This window comes from Sinocyclocheilus anshuiensis, unplaced genomic scaffold (assembly GCF_001515605.1).
Source record: "Sinocyclocheilus anshuiensis isolate Anshui unplaced genomic scaffold, SAMN03320099.WGS_v1.1 scaffold343, whole genome shotgun sequence".
Classification (NCBI taxonomy): Eukaryota; Metazoa; Chordata; class Actinopteri; order Cypriniformes; family Cyprinidae; genus Sinocyclocheilus; species Sinocyclocheilus anshuiensis.
The window spans coordinates 1714869-1731242 of record NW_015549598.1 but is presented as its reverse complement, the minus strand read 5'-3'; the positions used below and the strand labels follow the sequence as shown (position 1 = coordinate 1731242).

The window sequence follows — 16374 nt, the reverse complement described above, 5'->3', positions numbered from 1 at the left end:
ATTTAGAAAAATAGTAATTTAATGACAATCATATTTTCAACCAATTTTAATGCTTAAATAATGAGTACAATTTTTTAATTATTTTTCATTATCAGTATAAAATAAAAGCAGTAGAATAAATACTATCATCGCGTAAGAATAGTAATGAAAAGTAAATTAATCAACGGCAATAAACTGCCATAATGTAACACATCGGTGGATTTGTTGTTAATGGAAGAGTGTAAAATCAATGTCATTGTGTCTATTGACGTCACTGCATTTCAACCTCGGTAAAATATGATGCAAGTGCGTCCTCTAGTGTTACAAATAAACATGAACTCATCAACATAGTGTGTTTTCTTAAATGCATTTTATTCTCAGATTAGTGAATAATTATGTGCACATTTAAAACATTCTCAAAAATGATAGAAGTGGCTGCAATAACTAAATATTTCAAGGATTACTATAATCTTGCTATTACAGAAGGATTTACCCATTAAATGCGCTGACATGAGTTCGGTTGTATTATAATTGCTGTAATTCAGTGTCCTATTCATTGAGAGATATTCTCAATATTTTATATTCCTAATTATTTCACATTAAGGAAAGTGTCTACTGACCAAATATGTTATGCTTTACAGTCCGAATCAGTCTACACTGCTTCCGTTTGTCTTACACAATTGTAATTCAAATACTGGAAACGGTTCATACAACATCCTTTAGGAACTGCTTGCACACAATCGATTTTTAATAACCATCTATAATAATTAGCTTACAGAGAGCATAATTATCTAAAAACTTTGAAATAAAAAAAACACTAATCTAGTAGTTCTGATTTCCTGTGTTTAAACAGTGTGCTCAAAGTCCATGCATTTCACAGGTAATGTAAGGACATGAGTAATCTCATCTAATGCTAATGGATATATGACAAAGTCTGATTCCAGTCGAGTTTTATGCTTGTTTTCCTGTATGTCCTTCAGGTAGAAGCACGTCCACGGTGAAGCTGACTTTCTTTGAATGAAGCACACTATAAGTGTTGTCAAACCATACCACATCTATAGAGAAAAATAAAATTATAAAATAATAATAAATAACTGGAATAGCACCAAAAACTATGGAAGCTTGTTTCTGCCACAAGATAAAAAAAATGTAAAAAAGGTAATTGCGACTTTTTATCTCACAATTCAGACTTTTTTTTTTTTTTTTCAGAATTGTGATTTTTTTTAATCTCACAAATCTGACTTTATATCTTGCAATTCTCAGAATTTTGAGAAAAAAAGTCTGAATTGTGAGATAAAAAGATCAATTACCTTTTGATTTTATTCCATGGCGGAAACAAGCTTCCATAAAAAACTCAAATGTCAAATTCAAAACAAACGTACAGATGCCTGATTCCTCACAGGTGTAGGATCCATCTTCTGGAACTAGGTGGGAATTGTAACGTTCGGTAGGCAGTATTTCCCGCATGGCTTCTGCTTTCTTTGTCTCATTCCCTTTTGTCTTCAGGAAAAGTCCAAAACCAATATCAGACCCCTCACTTGCAAACTGCCATCTAGAATGAGAAAAAAACTAGTTTAACCACAAAGGAATGAAGACAGGCTATGCTCAAAATCCAATAGTAGCATACATATGGAGTATATTGCATGCTATTTTGCTAAACAATTATGCATAACTATTAGCACTTACAAATGGTACTTACCGTAGTACGCAGTTTGGAAAGAGCACCTCATAATCTAGCTGGTACGAGGAGCCACGGCTAATTGTGATAAACTGGTCATACTTCACTTTGATGGAGTCCCGCACATAGTACGACTTCGGCACTACGCCACCATAACGTAACTGAGAGGAAGACGTCAGATGAGTAAAGACAACTAAATATTGGTATTCTGAATGGACTACCATTCAAAAGTTTGGGGGGTCAGTAAGATTTTTTAAAATGTTTTTGAAATAAGACTCTTATGGTCACCAAGGCTGCATTTATTTGATCAGAAATACAGAAAAAACTGTAATTGTGAAATATTATTACTATTTAAAAGAACTGTTTTCTATTGTAATATATTTTAAAATGCAATTTATTTCTGTGATGAAAAGCTGAATTTTCAGCATCATTACTCCAGTCTTCAGTGTCACATGATCCTTCAGAAATCATTCTAATATGCTGATTTGCTGCTTCTTATTACTAATATTACTGCTTTTTTTGGACTACATTTTTTTTTCTGGATTCTTTGATGAACAGAAAGTTCAGCATTTATTTGAAATAGAAATCTTTTGTATCATTATAAATTACTTAAATGTCACTTTTGTCCAATTTAATGCATCCTCAGTGAATAAAAGTATTAATTTCTTAATTATTTTTTTTAAAGATTGACCCCAAATTTTTGATTCCTATTTGAAGTGGTAATCTTCTGTTCACTAGTAAACCTCACCATGGTCTTACAGAGAGGGTTTCCATCAGGATCAGTCATGGATCCCCCGTAAACCGCAGGTAACTGATCTGCATCCACATAGTTCCTCAACACCTCTTTCCAGTTGGCTGGAAGGTGGAGATCGCAAGAGAAATTGCCATTCATGAGGTGTCATTCATGCAGGATGAGTTACACACCAAAGTCAACAGTATCGTGATGTTTGTCTTAACTAGACAACTTACAACCCAGCACAGCAATCTTCTGCCTTGTTTCCTCACGCAAAAAGTGTTTGACCAAGTTATATGCAATAGGGAAGAGTTTAGGGGCTGTAGAAAGAATAATTTCAGAACTGTTTATTATTAAACAATCTCACAGTGATGTAATTTAACTGGTGCAACGATTACTCACCTTTGATTAAAAGCACCTTTTTTAGGTTCTCTGGATAGTTCTCCTCAAACATAGTCAGAATCTGCAGGGGATAAATTGGATGAAAAGCCAAAGATAATATCACAATGTGACAATTTTAGATGTTAAGATGGATTTTAGTAATGGAAGATACCATATTTAATTTGAGACTGTAAAATGGTGCCTTAAAATGAGTGAAATGAAAATTTGCTGACAATTTAATCACCCTCAGGCTATCCAAGATGTAGATGAGTTTGTTGTTCATCAGAATAGATTTGGAGAAATGTAGCATTACGTCACTTGCTCACCAATGGATCCTCTGCAGTGAATGGGTGCCGTCAGAATGAGAGTCCAAACAGCTGAAAAAAACATCATAATAATCCACAAGTAATCCACGCAATTTGTAAGAAACAAATCCATCATTAAGGCACTTTAACTTTAAACCATCGCTTCTGGACAAAATATGAGCCATAATCCATAATAACACTCCAGTGAAAAAGTCCAACCTCTGTTGCCACATCAAAATCCATATTTGTTTAGAACTGCTCTGAACTGTTTTCTCTTGTAAACGGTGCTTGATCTGTGCAGATTTCTCTCCTGATTCAGATGAGATGACATTTTCACTGGAGATTATATTATTGACTCGTATTTTAGCCAATAAAAAGATTAATTTGTATATTACAAACACAGCTTTTCACTTCACAAGACATTAAATGATGGAGTGGAGTGGTGTGGATTACTTGTGGATTATTGTGATGTTTTTATCAGCTGTTTGGACTCTCATTCTGACGTCACCCATTCACTGCAGAGGATCCATTGGTGAGCAAGTGATGTAATGCTGAATTTCTCTAAATCTGTCCTGATGAATAAAGAAATTAATGTCCATCTTGGATCGCCTGAGGGTGAGTAAAATTTCAGCAAATTTTCATATATAGGTAAACTATTTCTTTAATATAATTTCTTATTATTATATATTGACCGGCAAATAAAAAGAAGGATTAAAGTTCATGCACCAAAGCTCTATGTTAGGACCCTGCTCCAACACACTGCAATGCAATGTGCACAAAAACACCCCAATGAAGAGACATAGCACTGTCGAGATATTACATACATAGTCTGCACATATATTGCAAAATACTCCGTATAAAGAAACCAATTTCAGAGCCTGATGGTGGTGGAGGAGACACCACTCATTCAAGTCTACAGGAAGGTTGACATGAGCAAAAAGTAAAAAAGGTAAACAGATAAATACTGTGGCTGTACTCTATCTGGCTCACACTAGCTCTAGTTGCGGATGCGTAAATTAAACTTTTTAGATTTCTTTCTTTCTTTACACCAGTTCATTGAATGGGTGTCAGATGTAAAAAGGCCCTCAGGCAACATGGATAGCTTCATGTGGTAGTTAACACTGTTTAGTCTCAGATAGCAAAGAGCTCCTATGGGAACTGCAGCCAGCCCTGCACATCTGACAGTCTGATTGTTACTTAATGGTTTATGTATAATTTAAAATTTTGAACTACTGAACTGTTTCTATTTGCGTGGTGATAAGAGACAAACTCACTTTCAATGCTCCGACATAACAACTGCATGCATATTTTATCAAAGATTAAAATGCAAATTTAAAATCCAAACAAAAAAAGTTGGATACCGCTTCAATATAATTTGGATATCCACATAGCGTAGTTGTAATCTATCTGTTAATTTACTTTCTGTTTCTGTTTCTTCATCTGAACAGATTTGGAGAAATTTTGCATTTTACGTCACTTGCTCACCAATGGACCCTCAGCAGTGAATGGGTGCCGTCAGAATGAGAGTCCAAACAGCTGAAAAAAACATCATAATAATCCACAAGTAATCCACGCAATTTGTAAGAAACAAATCCATCATTAAGGCACTTTAACTTTAAACCATCGCTTCTGGACAAAATATGAGCCATAATCCATAATAACACTCCAGTGAAAAAGTCCAACCTCTGTTGCCACATCAAAATCCATATTTGTTTAGAACTGCTCTGAACTGTTTTCTCTTGTAAACGGTGCTTGATCTGTGCAGATTTCTCTCCTGATTCAGATGAGATGACATTTTCACTGGAGATTATATTATTGACTCGTATTTTAGCCAATAAAAAGATTAATTTGTATATTACAAACACAGCTTTTCACTTCACAAGACATTAAATGATGGAGTGGAGTGGTGTGGATTACTTGTGGATTATTGTGATGTTTTTATCAGCTGTTTGGACTCTCATTCTGACGTCACCCATTCACTGCAGAGGATCCATTGGTGAGCAAGTGATGTAATGCTGAATTTCTCTAAATCTGTCCTGATGAATAAAGAAATTAATGTCCATCTTGGATCGCCTGAGGGTGAGTAAAATTTCAGCAAATTTTCATATATAGGTAAACTATTTCTTTAATATAATTTCTTATTATTATATATTGACCGGCAAATAAAAAGAAGGATTAAAGTTCATGCACCAAAGCTCTATGTTAGGACCCTGCTCCAACACACATACCATGTAGTTTTCAAATAAGCCTGAAGGACTTGATTAGATGGATCAGGTGTGTTTAAGGTTGAATCTAAACTCTGCAGGGCTCCGGCCCTCCAGGAATTGAGTTTGACACCCCTGCTCTATGTGTCACAGTAGGTCACAGTAATATACAAACAATTATTTAGAGCAATGTTAAAGGGGTCCTATTATGCTCTTTTACAAAGTCTTGATTTTGTTTTGGGGGTGTACTAGAACAGGCTCTCATACTAGGTTGTTCGAAAAACACATTATTTTTCACATATTTTACATTATTACAACACCTCTCTCCCCAGTCTGGCATGAACGGCTCGAATAGTTCCTGTATCAAATGAAGGCCCGCCTTCTGAAATACGCGCTGTGTAATGTGCTGTGATTGGTTAGCTGGGCCAGTGTGTGCTGTGATTGGCAGCACTCGGCGCCTGGTCGGGAAATGTCACGCCCCTTACCATAGCCGCCTGCGAGCTTCAGAGTAAATATAGAAGTCAAAATCAAATCAATTTGAGCGCAATTTAAACCCGGATGATTGTAACCACTCTAAGTTCGTCTGCCTTGGGAAAGCTAGCATGTCTCCGACATAGTGATAACACTCGTTGCCTTCTCTAGTGCAGCTCAACCAGGTCTCGTCCCATTCGTCGATATTTGTGATATCACAAATCCTGGAAAATATGCATTGTAGTCCAAACGAGTCGTTCGTTGTAGTTTTTGAAAAGTGATTTCTGTTGAATAAAATATCTTTTGAATAGGACTTTGAGCTTTGTAACTTTGCAGATCTTTTTTATGCTCAAACAGCAACATTACAGACTAACTAAAGTTGAAAAAGTGAAAAAGTATAATAGGACCCCTTTAAAAGTTTGTATCTTATTATACAAAAGCGTCTGCTAAATGCATAAATTATTATAATTATTTGGCTTCAAAATGACCAAGCTCTACTGAAAGCATCATGTTCCTACCTCACCGTACATCTCAACAGCAGGCTTCCAAAGATGTTTCATGCCAAGCCCCTCACAGTCATAAATGATGGTGACTGATTCAATGTATTTGCCAAGCTGATGAATAAGATCAACCAAAAACAATAATAAAAAAAAAAAACTCAGACATAATCACAGATCACTGCAGATGGGAAGCAGATTTGAATGTTCAAATAATAAAATATCACATTACACTCATTACGCTTTTGAAAAAATAGATTCCATTGAAGAAAAATTTTTTGGGTTCTCCAAATAACCTTTCAGTGAACAGTACTTGTATGTATAACATGTATAACATTTTAATAATCTAAAGAACCTTTTCCACTATAAAGAACCTTTTGTGCAATGGAAAGTTTCCATGAATGTTAAAGCTTCTTGATGGATCCACAGATGCCAATAAAGAACCTTTATTTTTTAGTGCTTTCTTAGTCATTTGGTCTTTATTTGACAGACTGTACCTTTTTAGACTGCTTCTCACACTCTTGTCGTAGAAGTTCAGCATCTCTGACTTTGGTCCTCAGGCAGTCTTGTTTGCTAGCCGACAGTAAAAGGCCCTTTGGATCAAGAGGGCCGATGATATCATACCAGATAGGACTTCCTTCACGATCATAGCCACACATTCCACCTGCCACATAGCACTCAATGACCTGGACGGAGAAAAACAATATATGTGCGTTAGCAGGGCATTTATCATTTTGAGATCATGTTAAAATATTTTGTTGAACTGTCCTGACATACCTCAGGTGGCTTCCAGTTGTCAATGATGGTGTCTACTTTCATATGCTTGCGAAACTCCAGATGCTGGAGTACAAAGATATGGTTTTATGTAAGGCAAATGAGAAAAAACTTTACAGAATATATAATATAATAATATATTATATATATATATATATATATATAATGTTTTCTAAGTGAAATAATCATGGTTACTAAACAAATACGACAGGATTTTGAGTTAGGATGTTTCTGTAATACAGACTCAGGTCTTTAAAATATCTGTAAGTTCATTTAAGCTGTGATATTACCTTTCTAATCATTGCCTCAGCTTTTGGGACATTGAAGCTTCTAGCTGCAAACAAGAAATAAATCAAACTTCAAATGTATAATCTGTACAGAAAAAATGGTGTAGAAATTACTTTGTAATTATTTGTGACATTTACTAGAAATTTCTGAGTGAAAATCATTTAAAAGAAATGGCAAGTAACACATTGAAATAAACTAAATTGTGAGCTAGAAAGACTGGAATAGTATATATATATATATATATATATGTGTGTGTGTTTGTGTGTGTGTGTGTGTGTGTGTGTGTGTGTGAAACATACTCCTTTAATCTTTGTTTTATTTACAAAATAATTTTCTGGTAAACTGCATTACTCTACAGTCTTGATTCTTTTATTTAAATGCAAAATAGAAAAATATGTAAAGCACATACCAGATTAATATGCTGCTCTCTCCCAGATAAATCACAATTAAATGCTAAATTCAGATGAGGACTTTAAGGTATTATACTATAATGTAGTGCAAAGGGTGAGAGCAAATAATTCTGCAACGGTCAAAAATCACAGGTGAAGAGAGATAAATATTGGTGCATACTTTCAAAAGAAATCACCTTGAACTTCTCTCTCAAAAAGTAAAGTCAACACATGGTTTTGGGATGTTCTACCTCAACATACAATATTGATTTTTAGATAAAGCTGGTTAGGATTAAGCAATCAGACATGCAAAAACTAAATACATCTCAGAAATAACTTCTTTTTTTTTCATGGAAGAGTACTTGCATATATTGTCCTCCATATAATTGCAAGTGTTTTGTTGAAAGATAATTGTAGATCTGGCAGTCTGTTAATCAACACACAGGTTCATGGGGTCATAAGGTCACCCATAGGACATGACCATGCAGTCAGAGATAATTCAATGCCAAGAACTTTTGCAGGCTTCCACTACATTCATTCAAAAGTTAACCTGAAATCAAACTCCCAGAAAAGGACATTTTATGAGAACCATGTTGTTTCCCGCTGCTCTGATGTTTGCATTATTACATTTTAAAATCCATCCTCACCTCTGAGCCACCGGAGCAGGTAATGGTTAGTTTGATTGGGCAGTTGATCCAACACATCTGCTATTTTCTCCCGAAACTATTCAAACAAATGACATTAAAATATATCAACAAATCTTCAACAGGAATATGGTTAACTCTGAAGATTTAATATAAGGATATACTGTACCGCCGTTCAAAATCTGGGGTCTTTATGTTTTTGAAAAAGGTCTCAACAAAGCTGCATTTATTTGATCACACATACAGTAAAAACAGTGATATTGTGAAATATTATCATTTAATTTTCAGCATCATTACTCCAGTCTTCAGTGTCACATGATCCTTCAGAAATCATTCTAATGCTGTTTTGCTGCTGAAGTAATATTATTATTATTATTGAAAGTGTTGAAGACAGTTGTGCTGCTTGCCACAGTATTTTGTGGATTCTTTAATGAAGAGAACGTTCAAAAGAGCAGCATTTATTTGAAATGGAAATCTTCTGAAATCTTATACATTTCTTTACGGTCACTTTTGATCAATTTAATGCATCCTTGCTTAATAAAAGTATTAATTGAAATAAATAAATACATAAACTTACTGATCCCAAGCTTTTGAACGGTGGTGTGTATCATATTTGATATTAAAATTGATATGTAAACAGTGGTGTGTCGTAAACGAAACTATGAGCGACATTCAAAACATGTCAAAATATCCTGAAATGTAGGAATAAAAAAGATTTTTTTGCATTTACTTGCCTGTGCTAAAGCCTCAGTTTGTTTGGGACTGAGGTCTCCTACTCGTCCGCTCATATTGCAGCATGGAGTTGTTGCGCTCGTGCACCTGATATTTATACCCAGTCACTCGCTGATGAAAAGACAAGGTACGCGTTGCTGAGGTAATGAATGAAACATATAGCGTCATTCAGAAACGATGCATGACAACAAATCCTTGATATTGTTCTGCAATCATTCACTTGGATAGTTGTTTACATCCGTGACATCCCCTACAGACGATTACACTTCTTTTTTTTTTTTTGCACGATATTTAATTTATAAACATACATCTACAATTTATCAGTACTGGTAAAAACACCAGCGAAATATTTCGATTTCGATTTATCATAATTTAAATTCCCGTTATATTAAGATTATATTTACATATTTAACATGTGGACCAATAATAATCCTCCAACAAGTGACTGACATTTATATTATAATTAGTTTCAGAAGATAAACCAATAACAGAGAAGGTGGGCGGGGTCATATTAAAGCCTTCGAATTAATTTCAAAAAACAATTTTATCGGCAGATTCGGCATCGGCACCGACGTTGAGCTTTCTATGCAGCTAAATCAGGATAATATAAAGTAAATATAAAGTACAATTAATTTTATTTCCAGTGTAAACACGAAGGCTTTCGTATCTATCTCGCAGTTACAATAAATATCTTTACAATATTCCTATAAAATGGTAAGGAAATTTGTCAGTGTCTGAAAAGGTTAAACTAGCAGAGCGATTGGCCGAGCAACGGTCGTTGTTGTTGTTTTTTTTTTTTTTCAGATGTATGAGCTTAATGTTATCAATATTATGATGATTAATTAACAAATTAAACGAGCAGGCAAAAATAAGACACGTTTTGACGTTGCAAATTGTCGTTAATTTGATTTTTTTCAGCGCGAGTGCATCTGCATTCATGTGGGTCAGGCGGGAGTTCAGATCGGTAACGCGTGCTGGGAGCTGTACTGTCTGGAGCACGGCATACAACCGGACGGGCACATGCCCACCGACCAGACCACCTCCGGCGGAGATCGGTCCTTCAACACCTTCTTCTGCGAGACCGGCGCCGGGAAACATGTACCCAGAGCTGTGTTCGTGGACCTCGAACCCACCGTCATTGGTCAGGATGCATTTACATATAAATACCATACTACTGTTAACGTTAGTGTAACTACTGTAAATAATTATAAAAGTGTAAGAATCGTTTTCATATTTTTTGTATAAATGATGGCTAATATCAAGTTTTCTGCTGACATCATGGAGCCCTCTCATTTTTTATAAACCTTCCCCTCCTGGGGCGGACTTGGGGCCCTAAGCAAATTTCAGGTATGGGGCCCCAACACAATAACTATGTGCTCTTTCACGCCTAACCCTTATTTTGCTCGCTCTCTCATAGTTTATTTACCCCTTTACAACTCAAGTAAGTAATTAGTCAACCTGATGCTGTTCTAAAGCCATATTAGGCTACCTTATTATTTTTTCGGATTGCAAAAGAAGACATTAAAAAAAATGCTTGCACTTGTCCATTTAATGAATTGTAACAAAAAGGATTTAAATGTCATAAAATTATCCCATGCAACTCGTTCCATATTCCAAGTGTTCTTAAGGCATACGGTAGGGTTTGCCGAGAAACTAATCGAAAATGTAATCTATTATTAAGCAAAAATCTCCAGTCATCGCATTCGTGCAATTGTATGAGTGCGCAGCAGTTTGGTGCACATAGGAAAAGCACACAAGCGAGTCATTTTTAAGCATCAAGACAAATAAAATCATGACACGAAACACGATACTTTCTTCTCTGAGGTTAATACATTAGTTCTGAGACAGTCAGACAGGATTATACAGCCTAGAAAGTGCGCAAAGAGCGCTCCCTCCATAATCATTAAAAGCTGTCACTCACTTCAGTTCACCGCAATCTCACGACATTCCGTTAATCAATGAAGCTGTCTGCACTGCACAATGAATCTTGCTGAAAAACATTACAAGTACAACAAACTGTTTTCTGTTGGATTTTTCCTGAGGTTTCCACCGCAGTGGTAGAGCCCTACAATTCTGTTCTGACCACACACACCACCCTCGAGCACTCCGACTGCGCCTTCATGGTGGACAACGAGGCCATCTATGATATCTGCCGAAACAACCTGGACATAGAGCGGCCCACGTACACCAACCTCAACCGCCTCATTGGCCAGATCGTGTCATCGATCACCGCCTCCCTGCGCTTCGATGGAGCTCTCAATGTCGATCTGACGGAGTTCCAAACCAACCTGGTGCCGTACCCTCGCATCCACTTCCCCCTGGTCACGTATGCTCCGGTGATCTCCGCAGAGAAGGCGTACCACGAGCAGCTGTCCATCATGGAAATCACCACCGCCTGCTTTGAGCCAGCCAATCAGATGGTGAAGTGCGACCCTCGGCACGGGAAGTACATGGCTTGCTGTATGCTGTACCGGGGAGACGTGGTTCCAAAGGATGTCAATGCTGCCATTGGAAGCATAAAGACCAAGAGGACCATTCAGTTTGTTGACTGGTGTCCCACAGGGTTCAAGGTCAGCCTGTGTCTTTTATTCTAACATGCGTAACTGTAAATGTGGAAGTTGCGCATGTTGGAATAATGTTATAGTGGAATAATGCTATAACATAGCATACAATAGTAATGTGTGTAAATATTAGCATGTGTGAAAATATGTTAGGGCTGCACGATTAATCGAATGCGATTATCATGCGCATCTCGTAAGTAAAGCTGGTTCTGTAATCAGTAGTAAATCTCCATCACCTGCTTTGAGATGGAGCAGCATTTACTACACAGAGTGAATGCACGTACACCAACCTCAACCGCCTCATTGGGCAGATTGTGTCATCGATCACCGCCTCCCTGCGGTGTTATTTTAACTCAAATAACTTGTTCTTGTTCTTTTAAGAGTCATTGTTAAGCCTCGTACACACGGGTACGATTATCGCGCGCGCTTATCGCCAGCGTTTTTCGAGACGTTTTTCGACACGTCTTGTTCACCGCAATCTCACGACATTCCGTTAATCAATGAAGCTGTCTGCACTGCACAATGAATCTCTTAATTACATTGTATCTACACATTGTTATAATCTATAATGTACTGTATATAATAGTGTTTTGAGTGGTGAGTGAACATTTAACGCTCTCCAGAACACACATACACAATGTTTCACCAATATCAGATGGGACCCCCTGATTCCCCTTGGCCCTAAGCAGCCGCTTACCTCGCTTATTGGTTAAGTCTGCCCCTGTTCCCCTCCAAAAATCTGTCAAATAGAGACCACTTTCACCATCCCAGTGTTACTTTAGTATCATTAGCCCCTGCCCCTAATTGAATCTAAAGTGCGCTTTTGGTCCGATCTAGGTGCCCCCCTCCTTTTATGCACACTTTAAAGTTTTTTTCCCATTCAGATGAGGTTCGAACTGGAACATACAGACAGCTGTTTCACCCAGAGCAGCTGATAACTGGGAAAGAGGACGCCGCCAATAATTACGCCAGAGGCCATTATACCACTGGCAAGGAAATAGTAGACGTAGTAATTGACCGTGTTCGCAAACTGGTAAGACATTTTTCTCTATTTAGATATACAACTTTTATTGCAATTACATTTTTATAGATGAATTAATAGTTTGTGTCTTTTGTTTTTAGTGTGACCAGTGCACTGGACTGCAAGGATTCCTCATCTTCCACAGCTTTGGCGGTGGAACTGGTTCAGGTTTTGCTTCACTGCTGATGGAGAAGCTGTCCGTTGACCATGGAAAGAAAGCCAAGCTTGAGTTTGCCATTTACCCTGCACCTCAGGTACCATATTTTATTCAGCTCGCTTCACTTTAACGTCGCAATGAAATGGAAGTAGCAACAGTAGCAACATCATTGAGCGAACTATACATCACCAGAAAGAAGTTCGACGTTTCACCGGAAGATCGAATTATGATTAGTTTGATTAAAGATCACAAGGTCAAAAAAGCAAAAATGGAAACAAATCCAGGGATGAATCATTCACAATAAGATCAATAACAAAGCATTTTCATGTCAAAGCAACATCAATGACAAAGAATGGTTTGAATCATTTGGTCCGTTCACAACGGATGTTATTTTGTGTTTAACCCTTTGGTACATTTTTGCATTTTTAATTTTTACTTCATCGGAATGGTACAAAACTTGATTACTTTTGTCTCTGTTCAATGGATTTTAAGTACTTTTGCTCCATTATTAATTTAAATATTGCATTAATTGAAAAATAGTATAAAATGTGTTTTTTATAACTATTTATAACTATTTATAATTAATTAAAACCGATGGATAACAATGTTAGTAGTAAACTTGACTAAGTTGTGCTGCAGACATGAATGAAACCATGTAGAACACCTTAGCAACCACAAAGCAGTGTCCTGGAAACCACTTGTAACACACTCAAGAACCACTTACTTTCAGTGCTGAAAAACATTACAAGTACAACAAACTGTTTTCTGTTGGATTTTTCCTGAGGTTTCCACCGCAGTGGTAGAGCCCTACAATTCTGTTCTGACCACACACACCACCCTCGAGCACTCCGACTGCGCCTTCATGGTGGACAACGAGGCCATCTATGATATCTGCCGAAACAACCTGGACATAGAGCGGCCCACGTACACCAACCTCAACCGCCTCATTGGCCAGATCGTGTCATCGATCACCGCCTCCCTGCGCTTCGATGGAGCTCTCAATGTCGATCTGACGGAGTTCCAAACCAACCTGGTGCCGTACCCTCGCATCCACTTCCCCCTGGTCACGTATGCTCCGGTGATCTCCGCAGAGAAGGCGTACCACGAGCAGCTGTCCATCATGGAAATCACCAACGCCTGCTTTGAGCCAGCCAATCAGATGGTGAAGTGCGACCCTCGGCACGGGAAGTACATGGCTTGCTGTATGCTGTACCGTGGAGACGTGGTTCCAAAGGATGTCAATGCTGCCATTGGAAGCATAAAGACCAAGAGGACCATTCAGTTTGTTGACTGGTGTCCCACAGGGTTCAAGGTCAGCCTGTGTCTTTTATTCTAACATGCGTAACTGTAAATGTGGAAGTTGCGCATGTTGGAATAATGTTATAGTGGAATAATGCTATAACATAGCATACAATAGTAATGTGTGTAAATATTAGCATGTGTGAAAATATGTTAGGGCTGCACGATTAATCGAATGCGATTATCATGCGCATCTCGTAAGTAAAGCTGGTTCTGTAATCAGTAGTAAATCTCCATCACCTGCTTTGAGATGGAGCAGCATTTACTACACAGAGTGAATGCACGTACACCAACCTCAACCGCCTCATTGGGCAGATTGTGTCATCGATCACCGCCTCCCTGCGGTGTTATTTTAACTCAAATAACTTGTTCTTGTTCTTTTAAGAGTCATTGTTAAGCCTCGTACACACGGGTACGATTATCGCGCGCGCTTATCGCCAGCGTTTTTCGAGACGTTTTTCGACACGTCTTGTGTGTTCATACCCAAGTGATTTTCGCTGGCGATGAGCCGAGTGAACGTGCAAATTCACTCCCTGACATTAGATGGCGCTTAATGAAAAACAGAAATACCCCGGTACACATCGAATCCTATATGATCTGCAATTCCTCTCCATAGCAACTCCCTCATATCAAGATTTTTGTAGTCGCTGTCGCGTTTGTCATAAAGCCCTTTGTGTTCAGACACCAATGAGACCAGCAGCTCTACATTCATCTTGCCTCGATGCATCTTCTTGGTCTACTTACTTCCTCTTTGTTGTTAGGTATAAATGTGTGCTCGGCAAGACCATTTTGTGCTTGAGCGCCACCAAGTTGTTTTACTGTAACTTCAGCAGCTCCAGGCACGTGAACAAAAGCATCAATCTCATCGGTCGGCCAGTTTTTAATGCGGCACGTCAAACAAAAAAAACCGAGCCCAAGGCGTTTTTAAAAAAATGATGCTTTTACGCCTGGTGTTTTGCGCGTCTGTGTGCACACTTACATTGGCGGCCTTTGTTTAGTCACGAGGCGTTAAATGTCGCGATAATCGCACGCGATAATCATCCCGGTGTGCACAAGCCTTTACTGATAGGAATTATTGTAGTTCACTGACAAGCTACGCAAACCGGTATGCCGGTTTATCACGGTTTGAACGTGCATGGTTATCATACCGTAAACATTTGCATATCTATGGTTTTGCATCTTCTTCGTCTACTTACTTCCTCTTCGTCGTTAGGTATCAATGTGTGCTCGGCAAGACCATTTTGTGCTTGAGCGCCACCAAGTTGTTTTACTGTAACTTCAGCAGCTCCAGGCACGTGAACAAAAGCATCAATCTCATCGGTCGGCCAGTTTTTAATGCGGCACGTCAAACAAAAAAAACCGAGCCCAAGGCGTTTTTAAAAAAATGATGCTTTTACGCCTGGTGTTTTGCGCGTCTGTGTGCACACTTACATTGGCGGCCTTTGTTTAGTCACGAGGCGTTAAATGTCGCGATAATCGCACGCGATAATCATCCCGGTGTGCACAAGCCTTTACTGATAGGAATTATTGTAGTTCACTGACAAGCTACGCAAACCGGTATGCCGGTTTATCACGGTTTGAACGTGCATGGTTATCATACCGTAAACATTTGCATATCTACGTTTTTTTTTTAAATGAATGAAAAAAACAATCTCATATGCAACTTATTTCCACTCGCTGCTTCACTCTGCATTCACTTGGCTGCTTACACGCACGTACACGTATACGCGGAGAAAATGGCAGAGACAGAGATTATATCTCTATCCCCACCGATAAAAAAAAGTTAAAACGTGTGTCGCATTAATAACAAGTTATAAGTTAAGGCCGTATGATTTCCGTGAAGCAGAGGGAATCCCGGTGCAGTCGTGAACATGGAATTTACAGTATAACGACGATGTCACGTAAAACGCGCAATCTGATGGAAGGATAAATCAAAAGTATATATGATATGTGTCTGTGACTGTTTATGCGCACAAGTTTGTTGTAATAAAGGATTTGTTCACTCAAATAACTTGTTCTTGTTCTTTTAAGAGTCATTGTTACTGATAAGAATTGTTTAATATATACCGGGATAACCGTGATATTTTCTGATACGATTATCATACCGTGAAAATCTCATACCGTTACAGCCCTAATCGTACGATTATGAAATCGAAGAAATCGTTCACGATAATGACAGCTGCTTGCATAGCTTCTCAGTGAACTACGGCTCTGTGAAGTAAATGCTGCTCCATCTGAAAGCATGTGAAAATACCACATTT

General features: G+C 38.0%; 2 protein-coding genes across 6 annotated transcripts in view; one reads left to right on the top strand and one right to left on the bottom strand.

The window, feature by feature from the left end:
• Nucleotides 1-167: 167 nt before the first annotated feature.
• LOC107658634 (SEC14-like protein 2) lies at nucleotides 168-9254 on the bottom strand. Of its 5 annotated transcripts, none has more exons than XM_016447259.1 (13): nucleotides 9074-9129; nucleotides 8347-8422; nucleotides 8066-8126; nucleotides 7313-7356; nucleotides 7026-7088; nucleotides 6746-6934; nucleotides 6270-6365; nucleotides 2793-2853; nucleotides 2627-2710; nucleotides 2406-2512; nucleotides 1679-1818; nucleotides 1362-1531; nucleotides 168-1034 (listed from the first exon to the last, which is right to left on the bottom strand). In XM_016447259.1, exons 2-13 carry the CDS (start codon nucleotides 8401-8403, stop codon nucleotides 931-933), a joined length of 1176 nt encoding a protein of 391 aa, XP_016302745.1. In that variant the 5' UTR covers nucleotides 8404-8422; nucleotides 9074-9129; the 3' UTR covers nucleotides 168-930. The 5 variants fall into 5 exon arrangements, with proteins under 5 accessions (XP_016302745.1, XP_016302744.1, XP_016302742.1 ...); XM_016447258.1 differs by having other exon boundaries at nucleotides 169-1034; nucleotides 9078-9144; XM_016447256.1 differs by lacking the exon at nucleotides 8066-8126 and having other exon boundaries at nucleotides 169-1034; nucleotides 9078-9254.
• Nucleotides 9255-9987: 733 nt separating this feature from the next.
• Nucleotides 9988-16374, top strand: part of LOC107658546 (tubulin alpha chain, testis-specific-like) — a gene marked incomplete at its 5' end in the record, with an annotated part of 7616 nt that continues 1229 nt past the window's right edge. Inside the window, 4 exons of the mRNA XM_016447137.1 lie at nucleotides 9988-10216; nucleotides 12521-12669; nucleotides 12759-12911; nucleotides 13599-14126. Coding sequence (XP_016302623.1) covers nucleotides 9988-10216; nucleotides 12521-12669; nucleotides 12759-12911; nucleotides 13599-14126 — 1059 coding nt within the window. The remainder of the gene's footprint in view (nucleotides 10217-12520; nucleotides 12670-12758; nucleotides 12912-13598; nucleotides 14127-16374) is intronic.